We start from the raw sequence: 21124 nt of genomic DNA on the forward strand, positions 1-21124 counted from the left end.
AAATTCTATTCTATTCTTTCTTAAAAACTGATTAACTGGTGCATCTTAGCAAGCAATTCTGTTAAACAAACTCCAATTCCTAACTTAGCATTATAAAGAAAAATGAAAGAAAGACTTGGATTTATATAGCGCCTTTCATGACCACCGGATGTCTCAGCACTTTACAGCCAATGAAGTACTTTTTGGAGTGTAGTCATAATGTAATCATAATACGGCAGCCAATTTGCGCACAAGCAAACTCCCACAAACAGCAATACGCTAATGACCAGATAACCTGTGTGTTTTTGTTATGTTGATTGAGGGATGAATATTGGCCAGCACACCAGGGATATATCCCCCCCGCCCCCGCCCCCGCCCCCCTTCTTCGAAATAGTGCCATGCGATCTTTTACATCCACTTGAGAGAGCAGACGGGGCCTTGGTTCGACGGCACCTCCAACAGTGCAGTATGCCCTCAGTACTGCACTGGAATGTCAGCCTAGAATTTTTTTTGAGCTCAAGTCCCTGGAGTGGGACTTGAACCCACAACCTTCTGACTCAGGCGAGTATGCTACTCACTGAGCCACAGCTGACACGAATACGGTTATTAGCAATAATGGAAGAAACATAGGTCAAGCCTTCATTGGCCAAATTAAAAATACATTAAACAAAGTCAAAATCCTAACTTTCAAGTAACAGACAGCTAGCCTGGAAGGATAAGGCCATGCTACGGGTCCCTGTGTGGGATGTTATGCATCATTTAATCTAACTCATTAAAAACACTTGTCTCAAATTTTAATACAAGTTTCTAGGAAACCAAAACTTGTGTAAGACACAACTTCTACATTAACCCCTTGTCTTGAGCACTAAGACAATCATTTAAACAAAGTATTATTCGTGTCACAGTTTCATTTGGATAACCATATGCATTTTTAGGCACCCTTAATTTCTAACACCGATTCGATCAGTTTCCTGCCAGTGTGGTAGGTTTAAATTACCCTCTTTCTGTCTGCATTCACTTTTTGTGTACAACATCTTGCTTTCTGTTATGTATGTTAGTCTTTAATATCAACTTCTTCCATCATAAATGTGTACACTTGAATTTATAATCAAGTGGTTATAATGTTGAACTTGCTGCCACATGAAGGCAACTAGCATAGATGCATTTCATCATAGGTAGTCCCTCGGACTTGAGAAAGACTTGCTTCCATTCTTAGAATGAGTCCTTAGATGACTGAACAGTCCAATACGAGAGCCACAGTCTCTGCCACAGATGGGACAGACTGTCGTTGAGGGGAAGGGTGGGCGGGGAGCCTGGTTTGCCGCATGCTCCTTCCGCTGCCTGCGCTTGTCTTCTGCAAGCAATCGGCGACGCGACTCGAGGCGCACAGCACCCTCCCGGATGCACTTCCTCCACTTAGGGCGGTCTTTGGCCAAGGACTCCCAGGTGTCGGTGGGGATGTTGCACTTTATCAGGGAGGCTTGTACCGTTTCCTCTGTCCACCTTTGGCTCGTTTGCCATGAAGGAGTTCCGAGTAGAGCACTTGCTTTGGGAGCCTTGCATTTAAGGGTAAGCTAGATAAACACATGAGGGAGAAGGGAATAGAAGGGTATGCTGGTAGGGTGGGGGGAGGCATAGACACCAGCATGGTGCTTTTTGGCATAATTGCTGTAAATTCTATGTAAAACTGTCCATGTAAACTTGTTCAGCTGAAATTACAGCTTCTCGCCAGTAGTGGTATTGTAGTGCCTCGGTTTTGCATCTCCCAGCTCCTCCGCCTCTACTGCAGAGAAATTTGTATGCTCGAACCAACTCTAGTTCTTTGTGGCTTCCCAAATTGTCATATGTTTTTCTATTTAATTATAAATATTAGAAATATATTAACTGAAATATTGTATAAAAGTAGAGAAAGAATGTATGACTTTAAAATGGGCACTAAATTACATCTGCTTACTCTGGTCCAATTATCCACCAGCCTTTAATCACTTGAAGAGGGCACTTGGTCTTGACTTCCAGTGTGCAATGCTATGGAAGATTGATATGTATTTTGAGTATTGACCCTTGGGGTATACCACTTTATATTCCTCCAGTCCAAAACATTCCATAACCACAACTTTCCGTTTTTTATTCTATAACCAACTTTCTAACCATGCTACCGCATTACATTTATTACCATGTGCCTTAATTTTATTAATAAGCCGTCTACATGGCATTGTATCATAAGCTTTTTGAAAATCTATATACACCACATCCACTACATTTCCTTTATCAATAGATTTTGAAGACTTTGTCACAGCTGCTTGTGATTGGCTGTTGGGAAGTGCATTCGAGTCGTACAGATTTTCTTGCCCTCTTAAGTTTCCATCATTATGGGGAAGTAACTCTCCTGTACACCCCTTACTGGCAATTAACCATCAACCGTTACTAAAATACCAAGAGCGTGTAATTTAGTCCCTAATTTATGTATTGCTCTTTTGCGTATGGGATTTGGCTTTGGATTCGATGCAGATTGATGGGATGAAAGTCTCTTCTGTAGGCTGTTGTAAAAATGGGGCAATCTTAACCTAGTTCTGAAGGACATGGATTCACAACTTGAAGATGTGCACATTCTGGTATTTGGCCTCGTATTTACTTTGGCACAAGAAAGATTGGTAGTGGAAATGATATCCCTGGTGCAGTATTGAGTACTCTACCAAAATTAGAGTTACAGCATACTAACCGAGCATCTAATCTGTGTTATCCCTAACCGGATTTCAGACAAGTGTGCTAAAATTGGGAAAGTGCTCTGTTCCATGGAGGAAAGTTATTCTGAATTGGAGTCAAATGTAGCACATTTCACTCACTAAAGTATCCAAATTAAAGGTGAGCAGTTCGTTTCAGAATTTTCAGGTGTTTAGTTTGCCAATTGTGAAAGCTTGTATGGTCTCTTTTCCTTACTACTGGTCCATCTTTTATATACAAAATCCAACACATAATTCAGAAAAGTAATCTTATCTGCTATAAATTATTGTTCATCCCTTGTATATTAACATAAGAAATAGGAGCAGGAGCAGGCCATAAGGCCCCTTGAGCCTGCTCTGCCATTGAATAAGATCATGGTTGATCTGATCATGGACTCAGCTCCACTTCCCTGCCCGCTCCCCATAACCCCTTATCCCCTTATCGTTTGAATAAATTTAAGACAGAAATAGTTTCTTAATGTCCCAGCTTCCACAGCTCTGTGAGGCAGCAAATTCCACAGATTCACAATCCTCTGAAAGAAGAAATTTCTCCTCATCTCAGTTCTAAGTGGGTGGCCTCTTATTCTGAGATCATGCCCTCTAGTTCTAGTCTCCCCCACCAGTGGAAACATCCTCTCTGCAACCATCTTGTCAAGCCCCCTCATAATCTTATACACTTCTATAAGATCACCTCTCATTCTTCTGAATTCCAATGAGTTAGAGGCCCAACCTACTCAACCTTTCCTCTTAAGTCAACCCACTCATCCCCGGGATCAACCTAGTGAACCTTTTCTGAACTGCCTCCACAGCAAGTATATTCTTTCATAAATATGGAAACCAAAACTGCACGCAGTATTCCAGGTGTGGCCTCACCAATACCCTGTACAGCTGCAACAAGACTTCCCTGCTTTTATATTCCATCCCCTTTGCAATAAAGGCCAAGATTCCATGTGTGTGTGTGCGCAATGGAGGCAAAGACTTGGAGCGAGAAGCTGTTCTTTAAAAGATAAGTTCTATTTTGCAAGTCAGTCCTACCACCTATACAGCACATTCTTTCTGTGGAAGCAGAATGAGTTTGTATGAGTCAAAACATATTTATTGGCAATTTGTTTAAAAGACTTGTAATTCATTGTTATTTTTCTTTTCCTTCTGTGTTATTGACTGAACAATTGTTTCTTTTTCCAGTCACTCCAGTTTCTTCTCGAGACCTGCAAAGTTCTAGTTATTGGAGCGGGAGGTTTAGGATGTGAACTCCTTAAAAATCTGGTAATATATTGCTAAAAATGTTATTTTCCTTGGTTATACAAAAAAACCGATTTGAAATCGGGTGAGGCTACAATTTCTAATCCAGAACAAAACCCATCAACAAGAGTCTGACACCTAGTTATAAGGAGTCAATTTATAAATATTTGTCTGTCTATCTATATTACATTGATAAAGTTTCTTGCATCCAGCACACACTCCACATTCCAGTCAGTTGCTCGTTCTTACAAATGCAGAACAATCTTTAAAAAGCTAGTCATTGATCTGGAGCCTGAAATAATAAGCACTTTCCAACCAGCTTTTCAATTCTGACCGCCTTGTGTCTATTTTAAAGCAATTGTAGTTTGTGGCCTCAAAGGGACATAGCTACGTTTAGCAGAAGAATTATGCATTCCATGTTGTACTGCTCATGTCCTCATGAGCTGCATATCCTCTGACTTGCCATGTGGAGTTTATATAAAAGCTTTGAGTCTATCACACGGACATCACTCGTCAAAGTGTCAATAGCACTAAAAAAAGGAAAGATGGTTATTTCGTGCTGGTTTTTGCTGACTTAGCCAAAAGTTTACAAACATTTGTCAAACTGGAAACCTCGCTTACAAACAACAATTATGATTCGGGTTTGTAGCAATTACACACTGATGTTAAAAGAACAGGGGAAATCTTTTCACCCAGAGGCTGGTGGGGGGTCTGGAACTCACTGCCTGAAAGGGTGGTAAAGGCAGAAACCCTCACCACATTTAAAAAGTACTTGGATGTGCACTTGAAGTGCCATAATGTACAGGGCAACAGACCAAGAGCTGGAAAGTGGGATTCGGCTGAATAGCTTTTTGTCGGCCGGCACAGACACAATGGGCCGAAATGGCCTCCTGTGCTGTAAAATTTACTTCTATGGACAGGCTTGGTGATGAACTCAGCTTAAGGACAGGCAGATTACCTGATTTGCTGAGCAGTTTCAAAAATTAAAAATGTAGAAGTGGCTGGATTAGTGTGTGGGAAATCAGATTATCTGCCAGCCACCATGCTGGCTGAGTCTTTGAATCATTTTACAGTTTATGCTTCAGATATGCAGCAGCATCTGCTAAGCCCTGAACCAGGTGCCCAGAACAGAAAAACTTGCATTTATACAGCGCCTTTCACGACTTCTGGACATCCCAAAGCATTTTACAGCCAATTAACTACTTTTTGAAGCGTAGTCACTCTTGTAATGTGAGAAACACGGCAGCCAATTTGCACACAGCAAGCTCCCACAAACAGCAATGTGATAATGACCAGATAATTTTTTAGTGATGTTCGTTGATGGATAAATACTGGCCAGGACACTGGGGAGAACTCCCCTGCTCTTCTTTGAAATAGTGCCATGGGATCTTTTATGCCCATCTGAGAGAACAGATTGGACCTTGGTTTAATGTCTCATCCAAAAATACTGCACTGAAGTGTTAGCCTAGATTTTGTGTTCAAGCCTCTCGGGTGAGACTTGAACATAAGAACATAAGAATTAGGAACAGGAGTAGGCCAACTAGCCCCTCGAGCCTGCTCCGCCATTCAACAAGATCATGGCTGATCTGGCCGTGGACTCAGCTCCACTTACCCGCCCGCTCCCCATAACCCTTAATTCCCTTATTGGTTAAAAATCTATCTATCTGTGACTTGAATACATTCAATGAGCTAGCCTCAACTGCTTCCTTGGGCAGAGAATTCCACAGATTCACAACCCTCTGGGAGAAGAAATTCCTTCTCAACTCTGTTTTAAATTGACTCCCCCGTATTTTGAGGCTGTGCCCCCTAGTTCTAGTCTCCCCGACCAGTGGAAACAACCTCTCTGCCTCTATCTTGTCTATCCCTTTCATTATTTTAAATGTTTCTATAAGATCACTCCTCATCCTTCTGAACTCCAAAGAGTAAAGACCCAGTCTACTCAATCTATCATCATAAGGTAACCCTCTCATCTCCGGAATCAGCCTAGTGAATCGTCTCTGTACCCCCTCCAAAACTAGTATATCCTTCCTTAAGTAAGGTGACTAAAACTGCACGCAGTACTCCAGGTATGGCCTCACCAATACCCTATACAGTTGCAGCAGGACCTCCCTGCTTTTGTACTCCATCCCTCTCGCAATGAAGGCCAACATTCTATTCGCCTTCCTGATTACCTGCTGCACCTGCAAACTAACTTTTTGGGATTCATGCACAATGGCCCCCAGGTCCCGCTGCACCGCAGCATGTTGTAATTTCCCCCCATTCAAATAATATTCCCTTTTACTGGCTTTTGTTCCCAAGGTGGATGACCTCACATTTTCCAACATTGTATTCCATCTGCCAAACCTTAGCCCATTCGCTTAACCTATCTAAATTTTTTTGCAGCCTCTCTGTGTCCTCTACACAACCCGCTTTCCCACTAATCTTTGTGTCATCTGCAAATTTTGTTACACTACACTCTGTCCCCTCTTCCAGGTCATCTATGTATATTGTAAACAGTTGTGGTCCCAGCACCGATCCCTGTGGCACACCACTAACCACCAATTTCCAACCCGAAAAGGACCCATTTATCCCGACTCTCTGCTTTCTGTTCGCCAGCCAATTCTCTATCCATGCTAATACATTTCCTCTGACTCCGCGTACCTTTATCTTCTGCAGTAACCTTTTGTGTGGCACCTTATCGAATGCCTTTTGGAAATCTAAATACACCACATCCATCGGTACACCTCTATCTACCATGCTCGTTATATCCTCAAAGAATTCCAGTAAATTAGTTAAACATGATTTCCCCTTCATGAATCCATGTTGCATCTGCTTGATTGCACTATTCCTATCTAGATGTCCCGCTATTTCTTCCTTAATGATAGCTTCAAGCATTTTCCCCACTACAGATGTTAAACTAACCGGCCTATAGGTACCTGCCTTTTGTCTGCCCCCTTTTTTAAACAGAAGCGTTACATTAGCTGCTTTCCAATCCGCTGGTACCTCCTCAGAGTCCAGAGAATTTTGGTAGATTATAACGAATGCATCTGCTATAACTTCCGCCATCTCTTTTAATGCCCTGAGATGCATTTCAACAGATCCAGGGGACTTGTCTACCTTGAGTCCCATTAGCCTGTCCAGCACTACCCCCCTAGTGATAGTGATTATCTCAAGGTCCTCCCTTCCCACATTCCTGTGACCAGTAATTTTTGGTATGGTTTTTGTGTCTTCCACTGTGAAGACCGAAGCAAAATAATTGTTTAAGGTCTTAGCCATTTCCACATTTCCCATTATTAAATCCCCCTTCTCATCTTCTAAGGGACCAACATTTACTTTATTCACTCTTTTCCGTTTTATATATCGGTAAAAGCTTTTACTATCCGTTTTTATGTTTTGCGCAAGTTTACTTTCGTAATCTATCTTTCCTTTCTTTATTGCTTTCTTAGTCATTCTTTGCTGTCGTTTAAAATTTTCCCAATCTTCTAGTTTCCCACTAACCTTGGCCACCTTATACTCATTGGTTTTTAATTTGATACTCTCCTTTATTTCCTTGTTTATCCACGGCTGGTTATCCCTTCTCTTACCGCCCTTTTTCACTGGAATATATTTTTGTTGAGCACTATGAAAGAGCTCCTTAAAAGTCCTCCACTGTTCCTCAATTGTGCCACTGTTTAGTCTGTTTCCAGTCTACTTTAGCCAACTCTGCCCTCATCCCACTGTAGTCCCCTTTGTTTAAGCATAGTATGCTCGTTTGAGACACTACTTCCTCACCCTCAATCTGTATTACAAATTCAACCATACTGTGATCACTCATTCCGAGAGGATCTTTTACTGGGAGATTGTTTATTATTCCTGTCTCATTGCATAGGACCAGATCTAAGATAGCTTGCTCCCTTGTAGGTTCTGTAACGTACTGTTCTAAGAAACAATCCCATATGCATTCTATGAATTCCTCCTCAAGGCTACCCTGTACGATTTGATTTGACCAATTGATATGTAGGTTAAAATCTCCCATGATTACTGCCGTTCCTTTTTCATATGCCTGCATTATTCCCTTGATTATTGTCCGCCCCACCGGGAAGTTATTATTTGGGGGCCTATAAACTATACCTACCAGTGACTTTTTCCCTTACTATCTCTAATCTCCACTCACAATGATTCAACATTTTGTTCATTAGAGCCAATATCGTCTCTCACAACTGTCCTGATATCCTTTATTAACAGAGCTACCCCACCTCCTTTCCCTTCTTGTCTATCTTTCCGAATTGTCAGATACCCCTGTATGTTTAATTCCCAGTCTTGGCCACCCTGCAACCATGTTTCTGTAATGGCCACCAAATCATACCCATTTGTAATGATTTGTGCCGTCAACTCACTTACTTTATTTCGAATGCTGCGTGTGTTTAGGTAGAGTGTTTTAATACTAGTTTTTAAACCATGATTTTTAGTTTTGAACCCACAACCTTCTGACTCAGGAGAGAGTGCTACCAACTGAGCCATGGCTGACACAGTCCTCTGCCGCCCCCTCCCCCCCACCCCCAAACATAAGGAGGACATTATTACGACACCCTTCCTCCTCTTATCTTCACCTTTTGAATTTTGGGTCATGCTACATTGTTTTTCATCCAGCTTTAGTTCTCGGGCCTTGCTCAGCTCATTCAGGATTGGACAGGTTAGATGCAGGAAGAATGTTCCCCGATGTTGGGGAAGTCCAGAACCAGGGGTCACAGTCTAAGGATAAGGGTTAAGACACTTAGGACCGAGATGAGGAGAAACTTCTTCACTCAGAGAATTGTGAACCTGTGGAATTCTCGACCACAGAAAGTTGTTGAGGCCAGTTCGTTAGATATATTCAAAAGGGAGTTAGATGTGGCCCTTACGGCTAAAAGGATCAAGGGGTATGGAGAGAAAGCAGGAATTGGGATCTGAGGGAATGATCAGCCATGATCATATTGGATGGTGGTGCAGACTCGAAGGGCCGAATGGCCTACTCCTGCACCTATTTTCTATGTTTCAATTCTTTGCTCTGTATTCAAACTTCATGTCATCCTGTACACTGTCCCACTCATGTTACGGGCATTTTGTTCCAGCCAGTGCCCATCCATCCTTGGACCCCATGGCATGCCTTACTCCAGGCTGTGGTCACCCCATGCTGCTGCCCAGTTACACACTCCAATGTATTTTTCATGGAAGTGTATTGCAATGATTCCTCAGTCAGTACCTATATTTCCAAGGATATTGCAAATTGATGTCCAGACCATCGATCCAGTGAACAAGCTTGTGGCTTTAGAACTACCACTCCTAGAGCAGATGTCACACTCTCTCCTCCTCCTTTCTCAGGCCTCTTCCTGGCCTTTGACCAAATTCCCAATTTCTCTCCTATCACGCCTCCCAAATGACATCCTACTCAGCCCAGGTCTCACTGGCAGCAAGGCACATTTTTGTTTTTGTCTTGCAAAAGAGTACAATTTACAAATTTAATAAATCAAACCAAAAACTTGTGCTAATATATACAGACGACAAAAGCCATAAAAGAGAAAAATTGCGGAAAAGACCTGGTGACGAGCAAGGATAATGAATCTACAAGTCATACATGGGGCAAAAAACAAATAGAAGGCAGAGGGAGACAGTTATAGTGGGAGAGAACCCACCTACTCCTGTTCCTATTTCTTATGTTATCATATCTCAAATGTTTTGCGACTTTGCATATTTAATCACTTTGAATTGCAGTTTCTGTTAAGTAGGCAAAAACAGCAGCCATTTTGCACATAGCAATGTTCCACAAACAGCACTGAGATGATCGGCAAGTTACTGTGTGTTTGGAGTTGTTTGAGGGAAAAATGTTGGCCTGGACAGTTGTAAGAACGGGGGATATTTTTTTATTGCCTGTGAGATACTCAATGGGATCAGTTACTTAAAATAAAAAATTGTGTTGTGAAATTTTAATAAATAAACCTGAATTCTAGCAGCTGCACAACAAAACGGGTTTCTCGACCCTGAATGAACAGTGATGTATTAAAGCTGAATATATGTAGAAAATGTCACAAACAAATATACATTAATGTGAAGTATTTATTCCCAGAAATGTATTTAAACTGAGTTGGGCCTTGCATTGTGTAACTCTTCTGTCGGGCTCCTGAGCTGTTCAGTGCAGTTGTATTTCACTGTCTTCTGCAAAGGTCACATCCACCAGAAGTCAGACTGTGGTCAAGAATGCAGCAGTCCTTACTGATTTTTGCAATGCTGTCAGTTATCCAACAATATGTTGCTGAACAAGTCAGCATTTCAAATCGAACTTTGTATGTACAAAGATCATTCAACAGCCTCCGTTGTAAGCGACCCCTGACCTCATGTATTCTTACCGCAGGCTCTAATGGGCTTCAGGCAAATTGATGTCATTGATATGGATACAATAGATGTTTCTAATCTGAACAGGCAATTTTTATTTAGGTAAGTAATTATATACGGTTGGATTGTAAATTTTGCTGTTAGATTTGAGTTAAGTCCTGAGTATTACAGTTTGGATGGAAAATGCTCTTGGACCGCAGTTGTAAAGATTTTGAGTTTTATTTTAAAGCCTGTATAATTACTAGTACAGAGGTACCATTGTCAATTTTATGCAATGAAACAGTTTTTTTGATCAACAAAGCATGTTTTGAGAGTACAGCATTGTATATTTTAAATGGCTGTTTCATAAATTAACCTTTTGTAAATGCAGTTCAAAATTTAAATGTTCTGCCTAATTTATTTCTAATGCCCCTCGATGGTTAAATATTTGACACATGAAAAGAATTCTACATTCATTTGTTTTCTGCGTGGAGTGACTGGCCTGTATTGGGGAGACCATGATATCCAAAGCTGGGTGGGACACAGCCTGAAGCTGACTGTTTGAGGAATCTGCATGTGCTAAGCTTTTACAATAATGGAATTTTTAAGTTGTCTTCTTGCCTCAGTCATGAACTCGTAATGTAGTTCGATTAGTGGATGTTTAATGATTTTCTGTTACAAAAATGTTACCATAAATGTTCTTCTTAACTGATTTATTTTTTAACAGACCAAAAGATGTTGGACGGCCAAAAGCAGACGTAGCTGCTGAGTTCATTAACAATCGAATTCCTGGTTGCAATGTCACTCCGTATCCTTTGTTTAGAAAATAATTTTATTGTGGCAGTAAGATGAAATTGATCTGAAAATAGGATTGGCCTTCGACAGAATGGCAATAACCAAAACTAAAGCCTCTTATGGAATGCTTCTCTGCAGAGTTGGGTATTATATTTTTAAATCTTAATCCATAATATGGATTTTTTTCTTGCAAAGTAGCTGATCATTTCGAAAATTTTTGTTGTCCAGAGTTCTCCACACTTAACTGCAATGTTACAGGGAGACACTTCAAATCTGAATTTTAAGCTTGCAATATATTGTGACCTGTCCATTTTATGTCAGTGCATCGGTAATTTCTTCAGGTTTTTGTTTTGTTTCTGTTTTAATCTTTGTTGCAACTGTTTCTGTTTGTCCCTTTTCGATCTGTTTCTTTACGTGTGTGTGTGTGTGTGTGTGTGTGTGTGCGCATATATTCTGTTTCTGTCTGTCTCTCACACACGCACTCTTCTAATGCTTGATATGGGTAGATGTTAGGCCGTGAATTGCGGCCTCTCCGGGTGCGTATGATGTGCGTGCACACCCAAAGAGGCCTCGCAAATGCCGGTTCTCGGCACGTGATACGCATGCGCTGAGAACCGGCATAAAACTGCAATTATCTAACACTAGCTGTTCTCTTTGAAACAGAGGAAGTTAAACAAGGGAGGAATGGTGCAAACTTTACTCAAGCTACTTATCAACTTGCATACATCTTATTTGCAAGAACTCCATTTCGACACTGTGTTCAAACACTGCAGTTCTTTAAATAAAATCCAAAAAGACCGATGGGCTTTTTGCAGGTCAGGAATTTACAATCCTCCTCCCAGCAATTTTAAATCCTTTGATCAAGCCTCATCTACAAAGATTAATCAAAACTAAAGCACTGTGATTTATTGTCATTGTGCCCCAACTTAGTGGAGTAGCAGGATATGGCACAAATTCTTTTATCCTGCATTGAAGACTGCTCCTGGATCCCAACGTCAAAAGGCTACTTGTATTAGAAAATCCTAAGAAGAAACTGCTAGATCTGATCAACTACTAAATTTAGTAAATGGAAACTATTTTAAACATATTCTTTGTGTCCTGGAAAGAGGGAAACAATGGACAAGGAGCTGAAGAGGTAGAGCCGATGACACTGTCGTCCCTTGTATGCGTGTGTATACGGTATGCTCAATCCAGAATCACTGTCTGGCTGAACAGAATTTGTGATGGCACCGGTATTATCTTTATACTGCGTCTTTCCTGCTCATGCCATATTGTGGTTTTAATTGCACTGGTGCCAACAGTGCATTTTAATGCTGCCACAGAGAGTAGTATCATTGTTCATCATCGTTGTTCGCATGCCTGACGCAAGACTCCCAAAGCAAGTGCTCTACTCTGAACTCCTATACGGCAAGTGAGCCCCAGGTGGGCAGAGGAAACGTTTCAAGGGCACCCTCAAAGCCTCCTTGATAAAGTGCAACATCCCCACAGATACCTGGGAGTCCCTGGCCAAAGACTGCCCTAAATGGAGGAAGAGCATCCGGGAGGGCGCTGAGCACCTCGACTCTCATCGCCGACAGCATGCAGAAATCAAGCGCAGGCAGCGGAAGGAGTGTGCGGCAAACCAGACTCGCCACCCACCCTTTTCTTCAACCACTGTCTGTCCCACCTGTGACAGAAACTGTAATTCCTGTATTGGATTGTTCAATCATCTAAGAACTCACTTTTAGAGTGGAAGCAAGTCTTCCTCGATTTCGAGGGACTGCCTGTGATGATGATGATATCAAAAACAAAAGTGCGTCCAAGTACACCATTCAAATTTAGCTCCGTATTCAAATTCAGTTCAGCATTTCATTCGTTTCTGGTATTGCGTTTGGACCCCATGGGCTAACATAGTTGTTGAGTCACCTGTGTATAAATGTCATTTGGGGTAGTTGCAAAAAGTCTGTTTCCTTCAAAAACCTTGCATAAGATACATAAAAGTACCCTGTATTGAGGAAGTCTTTCTCAACCCATGTGAACTGATTTCTCCTCTGTTTTGCTAAGTATTTATATCATCGATAGCTTCTTGCGTTTGTCTGCTTTTGTGCAATTATCGTAAATAAATATGACTTGGTTTTAGCGTGAAATTAATGGACTGACTCTGGTGTTTCCTGCTTTTTGAATAGATAGTGGAGTGGGCATCCCACATGACCTGTGGTGTATTGTATAGCCGTGGCACAGTGGTAGCATTCTCGCCTCTGGGTCAAATGGTTATGGGTGCAAGTCCTAATCCAGAGACTGGAGTACAAAATCTAGGACGACACTCCAGTGCATTGCTGAGGGAGTCCTGCACTGAGGGTGCCCTATTTTGGATGAGACATTAAACCAAGGCCTCATCTGTTGCCTTGAGTGGACATGAAAGATCCCATGGAATTATTTTGTAGAAGAATAGGTGAATTTTCCCCTATGCTGGCCAATATTTATCCCTTAATCACTATCACTAAAACAGATAATCTGGTCATTTATCTAAATGCTGTATGTGGGACGTTGCTGCATTTAAATTGGCTGCTGCGTTTCGTACATTACGACAGTGACTCCACTTCAAAAGTACATAATTGGCTGTAAAGTGCTTTGGGATGTCCTGAGGTTGTGAAAGTGCTATATAAATGCAAGTTCTTTACTGTATTAAAAAGGGTAATTGTTTGACACATGGTATGCTGTCTTATTCACAGCGTGCATTAGTTTTGGTTCATATGCGGTTGCACTCAGCCTGAATTGTAAGTGTGTTGTCTGATGTAGATTTAGTGTTGAGGATTCTTGGCTGACATATTCCAGTCCCTACAGCTGAAACAAGATTATCATGAAGTTAGGAAGGCAGTAGAGCCAGTGATATAAAGGAGGACAGTAGTTATATAATATGGTTATAATATGAATTAAAACCAAGTTGAAACAATTCTTAACTTTATTCTCAGACATTTTAAAAAGATACAAGATTTCAATGAATCCTTTTACAGACGTAAGTAACGGCTTTTACTAAAATCCAGCATTGATAGCAATTTTACAATTTATTAACAAAGCTCCAATTCCTACCGACTCCAACCCTATTAATGGTAGTCCAAAAATCAGACTTTTACAGCTTTTGGTTATAGATGTGCTCTCTCCTAGATAAGTACCTTAAGATAGGTTGTGTTTAGAATTTGCTTGATCACAAATTGCATTGCTCCTTACAGTTATTGGAGCTAGCTTCAATAGATCCAAGATGTAGTTCATAAAATTGTCTATTCTGAGGTACTGATCTCTTTACAAAAAAATATTCAGGGATGTTCATGCTGAAGGTCTGATCCTTAATAAAGTAGTTTACGGCATATTGTGATTTTAAAATGAGTTGTAATAACTGAAAATATATATTTTTTCCACTTATTGTCAATTTTCTCCTGACTACTTGCTGGGTACTGTTTCATAAACATTGGTGACCCTCAGCTATCACACCCGATTGAACATACTTCACTTTTGTGCGTGGACAATGGAGGTTATTTGACTTGGGTGGGGGAGGGGGGGGGGCGGGCGGGTGTGAGGCGGAGGCGTCACACCCAAGCCTGATCCTGTTCTTGTCTAATATCCACGCTCGTCTCGCACACTTTCCAACAGGGATTCGTGCAGGAACCCAGAGCAATGAGATCAGTTGCAAGACCCTTTTCGCCTCCCAGCTGAATAACTTAACTGCAACAGATCATGAATTGAATCTGTGACCTTCTTGGACTGAGAGTCTGCTGACTGCTGTAACCAGCTGAGCCAACAAAGGAACTGTCCTGAAACAATTTAACTCTAGCGTACAGACCCACAAAACTCTAGTTTCAATCCAGGCCTTTAAATGAATTGATCTCCATTGGAACAGTGCTGGGAGTACTGCAATTGACTGCAGCACCACGGGGTCATGGAAGGAACATCGGGTTCTAATCCTGATCACTATACATTAACCATTAATGGGAGTGTGTATTTATGCATGAAGGATCTGGCTGGATTGTGATTTTCTTCCTCCACAGCCTACTGGCAGTCCTTGGTGAGGCTTGTGCGAGATTAATAGACTCTTGGGTGACTGGACGTGACTGTAGCCTCCATGTTGTGTCCCAATGAAGGAGCCAACATCTTTGAGAGAAAGAGAAAACATTTTTTTTTTTTTTTAAATCAATTTAACTGATTTGAAGTGGTGGTATATTCTTCACTCATCACTTGCCTGCTCCAATTTAACCACTAATTATTTTTACATAAAACTTACACTTTTCTTCCAATTTTCCCTCTGATTTTAAAGAAGCTGCCTGATGCAATTGTTTATGTTCAGCATCACAATGCCTCCATGCGGCCAATCTTCCACACAGACTCGGTCTGCTCCCAAGCATGCCAGCCCCCACAGGCTGCATAGACTAGTGCAAAAAATTATATTTAAAAAATGTGGTCATTAAACTGACTTTTAACATGAAGTACCAAAAGACAATCGAACCTTCTCACACCTGCTCAGTTAGGTCTCTCTCTGCATTATGCACCATTCCTTGGCGAACCAGTGGGTGCTTACATGGCAGGTCTGTTGTGTACTACCAAAGCAGAGGCTAGATACTTACCTGCAGGTGGGAGAGAAAAAGTTGGAGGACAATCTCCCCGTTGTGTACTTTCTACTGGTCATCTCAAATGTTATTTGGGGAAAAGGTTGGGAACAGAATATCTGTCTCAGTAATCTGTTAGAGAGGGATGGTTTATTTAGAGGTTGAGTGACCTAAAGCGAAGGGAAGAATATAGTTCTCGATTTTTATCTAGCTGACAGTACAGTCGTGAGGGACTGCTTCATTGTTGAAAGTGGCATCTTCAAAATAAACTGAGCAATTCAGTTTGAATTAATATTAAAGATCATTGCACTATTCGAGCGGCACGTTTTCCTTGGTCCTTGCCAGCATTCCCCTCCAAAAAATCCCAGCAAAAGTAGGTTAATTGATTATTCATCTCTGGGGTTTTCCTGTGAAAAATAGTTGCCGATATAACAGTAGTCACTGGACTCCAAAATAATTTTTTGTAAAATATTTTAAGAGGCTTGATGAGGTGCGCTTAGAAATGCAAGTTTTATTTAATGAAGATAGAATGTGGGCGGGAATGTCTAATAAAGTGGGGGAATCGGACCAACTGTAGTCTGTCACTGTAAACAGTACTTTTTGTGTTTCAGAATTTCACATCGTTATTAGTGGATTAGATTCGATCATTGCACGACGATGGATCAATGGGATGTTGGTATGAATAGCACTAGATATATTTAATAGAGAATAGCAATTACTCAAGAATGACTATATGGCAGCAATGCAATGAAGGAATTCAGATAATGTAACCATACGAGCAAAGCTCGGGCATTATAGAATGGTCGCCCGGTTATCAGATGAGGTTAAAACAGAAATTGCTGGAATCACTCAGTGGGTCAGGCAGCATTTGTGGAGACAGAAGCAGAGTTAATGTTTCAGGTCGATGACCTTTCATCAGAACAGCATCTTGCTTGTACCTGATATGAAACTAGTTGTATTCTGTTTCCTTCCCTCACTCCAAACAGATAACCAGGATACTCTATTGTATTGTATGCTGGTGATTGCACTGAAGGTTTGATAGTATGACAGCCCTGACAGTTTGAGTAATAGTTCACAGTTGGTTACTTGAAAAATGCTGCTGTTACAAATATCATGAAAAAATTTTTTGTCAGTGGTTTGGGAGGTGGGGGAAGAGAGAAAAACACAACCAAATGAAAGGGAAATCATGTTTGACAAATTTGCTGGAGTTCTTTGAGGATGTAACGAACAGGGTGGATAAAGGGGAACCAGTAGATGTCGTGTATTTGGATCACCAGAAGATATTCGAAAAGGTGCCACATAAAAGGTTGCTGCACAAGATAAGAGCTCACAAGGGTTGGGGTTAATATATTAGCATGGATAGAGGATTGGCAACTAACAGAAAACAGAGTCTGGATAAATGGGTCATTTTCAGGTTGGCAAACTGTAACTAGTGGGGTGCCACGGGGATCAATGCTGGGGTCTCAACTATTTACAATCTAAATTAATGACTTGGATGAAGGGACCAAATATAATGTAGCCAAATTTGCTGATGATACAAAGATAGGTGGGAAAGCAAGTTCTGAGGAGGACGCAAAGTATCTGCAAAGGAATCATCATCATAGGCAGTGCCTTGGCATCGAGGAAGACTTCCATCCACTCCTGAAATGAGTTCTTTGGCGGCTGAACAGTCCAATACGAGAGCCACAGACTCTGTCACCTGCGGGGCAGATAGTCGCTGAGGGAAGGGGTGGGTGGGAGGGACTGGTTTGCCGCACACTCTCCGCTGCCTGCGCTTGATTTCTGCATGCACTCAGCGTTGCGACTCGAGATGCTCAGCGCCCTCTCGGATGCACTTCCTCCACTTAGGACGGTCTTGGGCCAGGGACTCCCAGGTGTCAGTGGGGATGTTGCACTTTATCAGGGAGGCTTTGAGGGTGTCCTTGTAGTGTTTCCGCTGCCCACCTTTGGCTTGTTTGCCGTGAAGGAGCTCCAGGTAGAGCACTTGCTTTGGGAGTCTCGTGTCTGGCATGCGGACTATGTGGCCCGCCCAGCGGAGCTGATCGAGTGTGGTCAGTGCTTCAATGCTGGGGATGTTAGCCTGGACGAGGACGCTGATGTTGGTGCGCCTGTCCTCCCATGGAATTTGTAGGATCTTGCGGAGACATTGCTGGTGATATTTCTCCAACAACTTGAGATGTCTACTGTATGTGGTCCATGTCTCTGAGCTATACAAGAGGGCAAGTATTACTACAACCCTGTAGACAATGAGCTTGGTGGCAGTTTTGAGGGCCTGGTCGTCAAACACTCTTTTCCTCAGGCTGCCGAAGACTGCACTGGCGCACTGGAGGCAGTGTTGGATCTCATTGTCGATGCTTGCTCTTGTTGTTAGGAGGCTCCAGAAATATGGGAAGTGGTCCACGTTGTCCAGGGCCGCGCCGTGGATCTTTATGACTGGGGCGCAGTGCTGTGCGATGAGGACAGGCTGGTGGAGGACCTTTGTCTTACGGAATTTTAGAGTAAGGCCCATGCTTTCGTACGCCTCAGTAAATACGTCGACTGTCCTGGGGTGCAGCCTCTATGTGCACAGATGCAGGCATCGTCCGCATACTGTAGCTCGACGACAGAGGTTGGGGTGGTCTTGGATTAAAGGAATATAGATAGGCTAAGTGATAGGGCAAAAATTTGGCAGATGGAGTATAATGTGGGAAACTGTGAGGTTATCCACTTCGGTAGAAAAAATTAAAAAACTAATTACTTCAATGGGGAGAGATTACACAATGCTGTGGTACAGAGGGATCTGGGGTTCCTTGTACATGAAACACACAAAGTTAGCATGCAGGTACAGCAAGAAATTAGGAAGGCAAATGGAATGTTAGCCTTTATTGCAAGGGGGATGGAGTATAAAAGTAGGGAAGTCCTGCTACAACTGGACCACACCTGGAGTACGGTGTACAGTTTAGGTCTCCTTATTTATGAAGGGATATACTTGCATTGGCGGCAGTTCAGAGAAGATTCCCGAGGTTGATTCCTGAAACGAAGGGGTTGTCTTATGGAGAAAGGTTGAGCAGGTTGGGCTTATACTTTTTGGCGTTTAGAAGAATGAGAGGTGATCTTATTGAAATGTATAAGATTCTGAGGGGGATTGACAAGGTGGATGCAGAGAGGATGTTTCCCCTTGTGAGGGAATCTAGAACTAGGGGGCATAGTTTCAGAATAAGGGGTCGCCCATTTAAAACTGAAATGAGGAGGCATTTATTTTCTGAGTGTCGTGAATCTTTGGCATTCTCGACCTCAGAGAGCTGTGGAGGCTGGGTCATTGACTATATTTAAGGTGGAGCTAGACAGATTTTGAATGCTAAGTGAGTTGAGGGTTATGAGGAGTGGACAGGGAAGTGGAGTTGAGGCCAAGATCGGCTCAGCCATGATCTTATTGAGGCTCGAGGGGCCAAATGGCCTACTCCACCTATTTCTTATGTTCTTATGTTATGTTTGAGACCAGCTGCATTGCTTAAGGGAGTTAGAGAATGTTAAGTTGGTCAAGACATCATGTATTCTACTAATGCGCTAAATTTCCATGTATAGAATATTTTAATGTTTATTGGTGTTTTGGTGATGTGCATAACTGCATTGTGATTTGACATTTTTTTTATAATGTGTAATGAAAATTTTGTGATTATTGGGCCTTTCCTGTTTCAAAAGTTGATTGCATCTATTTTTTAGGATTCATGCCAGTCCCCCTTTTTGTTTGCACATTCTAAGTATTGGCCATAGATCTCTGAAATCATGAAAACCTGTTCAAAACTATATTGCTGTTTCAGAGTCTCTCAGTGGGAATGAAGAATAACATTTATTGGGTTATCTCGGCCTAAAATAAAAGATGCTACACCATTGAGTCAGATGGAGTTTTTGTTGTGCAACAGTAATGGAACGTTTTAATTTTATACCATGACCAAAGTTTAATTTCTGAAATTGTTTTCATGGAACTAAGATCTAAATTTCATTATCATTTTGGATGCCATAGTCTGCATTCTCTCAAGTTAAAATGGCCTCATGAATTTAATTCCGCTATTCGAGAGAGATGAGTCAACGCATCAACTAAAGTCAAACTGCCTCTACATTTATAGTAGTCACAGTGAAAAGTTCTATGTATGGAATGCAGTGTGCAACCAATAGCAGATTTAGGGACTTAAAACGACCCACATGAGGTAGCACAAAAATAAAAGTCTAGGATAATCCATTAAGATCACAGCAGTTTACAAACTGCAGAGTGGTTTGACAGATTAATTTAAAAATGTAAAAAAATGAATATATAACCCCTTTAGTGTGGTCCAGAAAAATGACTGACTTGTTTGTTTCCTTAAGCCACACCACTTTTCCCAGACTCCACTTCCTTTAAGACATTGGCTAGTAACGAGCATTTATTCCCATATGTGTAAGGAAGACTTTCATGAGTTAACATCGGGTCTTCCCTCCTTGATTCAATATCCCACAGATCCTCATTGATTATACTTTTATGTTTATATAATTAAAGACCATTTTTTTTAAAATTATGTTGTCCATAGATATCCCTGCTGAACTTTGAAGATGGAACTCTAGATCCAAGCTCCATTATTCCATTGATTGACGGTGGGACTGAAGGGTTTAAGGGTAATGCCCGTGTTATACTGCCAGGAATGACTGCGTGTATAGAGTGTACACTGGAACTGTACCCTCCTCAGGTAACTTAGCTTTACAACAATGTTACTGATCCAGTCTTTCGGACCCAATCAGTTAGAAACTTAGGCTCCAAGTTTCCACACGCGGCAAAATAGGCGCCCCTCCGAGCTGGGTGTCCGTTTTTCGCGCCGAAAACGGCGCCTGAAAAAAAACGTGCTATTCTCGAGCGCTTTGCAGCTTGATGTCAGCTTGGCGTGGCGCCCAGGGGGCGGAGCCTACCACTCGCGCTGATTTTGTATGTAGGAGGGGGCGGGTACCATTTAAATGAGTTTTTTTCGTGCCGGCAACCCTGCGCATGCGCGTTGGAGCGTTCGCGCACGCGCAGTGTGAAGGAAACATTGGCACTTGGCCATTTTTGTAGTTCTTTGCAGCTGTTCATTTTTTAATCATTTTTTTAATAAAACCACATTGCCCTTCCATGATCAGCACTAAGGCGTCTTGCAGCAGTGAGAAGGCTGAAGGAAGCCTCAGAAGTTGAGGCAGCCGTTTCCCGACAGGCCCGGCCGACGGCAGGGGGGGTCCTCCCCCCCCCCCCTGCCGTCGGGAATCGACTGCCTCAACTTCTGGGACTTCCTGCAGCCTTCTCACTGCCTCCCCCCCGCTGCTGTCGGTCGGGCCCTCACTGACCCCCCCCCCCCCCCGCCATCGGGAACAGCTGCTGCCGTCGGTCGGGCCCTCACTGCCTTCCCCCCCTCTGCCGTCGGGAACGGCTGCCTCAACTTGTGAGGCTTCCTGCAGCCTTCTCCCTGCCTGAAAGGCCTGCCTGAAGCACTTTCACACAGGTAGGAACATGGTTTATTTAATCTT

At 42.2% G+C, this 21124-nt stretch overlaps 1 protein-coding gene across 3 annotated transcripts in view; it reads left to right on the forward strand.

Moving 5' to 3' along the window:
* Nucleotides 1-21124, forward strand: part of uba3 (ubiquitin-like modifier activating enzyme 3) — a 53708-nt gene that overhangs the window by 11617 nt on the left and 20967 nt on the right. For all 3 annotated transcript variants that reach the window (XM_070895195.1, XM_070895194.1, XM_070895196.1), the window contains 6 exons: nucleotides 3885-3965; nucleotides 10288-10370; nucleotides 10975-11055; nucleotides 13994-14037; nucleotides 16231-16295; nucleotides 20164-20319. In XM_070895195.1, coding sequence (XP_070751296.1) covers nucleotides 3885-3965; nucleotides 10288-10370; nucleotides 10975-11055; nucleotides 13994-14037; nucleotides 16231-16295; nucleotides 20164-20319 — 510 coding nt within the window. The remainder of the gene's footprint in view (nucleotides 1-3884; nucleotides 3966-10287; nucleotides 10371-10974; nucleotides 11056-13993; nucleotides 14038-16230; nucleotides 16296-20163; nucleotides 20320-21124) is intronic.

This window comes from Pristiophorus japonicus, chromosome 12 (genome assembly GCF_044704955.1).
Source record: "Pristiophorus japonicus isolate sPriJap1 chromosome 12, sPriJap1.hap1, whole genome shotgun sequence".
In the NCBI taxonomy this organism is placed as follows: Eukaryota; Metazoa; Chordata; class Chondrichthyes; family Pristiophoridae; genus Pristiophorus; species Pristiophorus japonicus.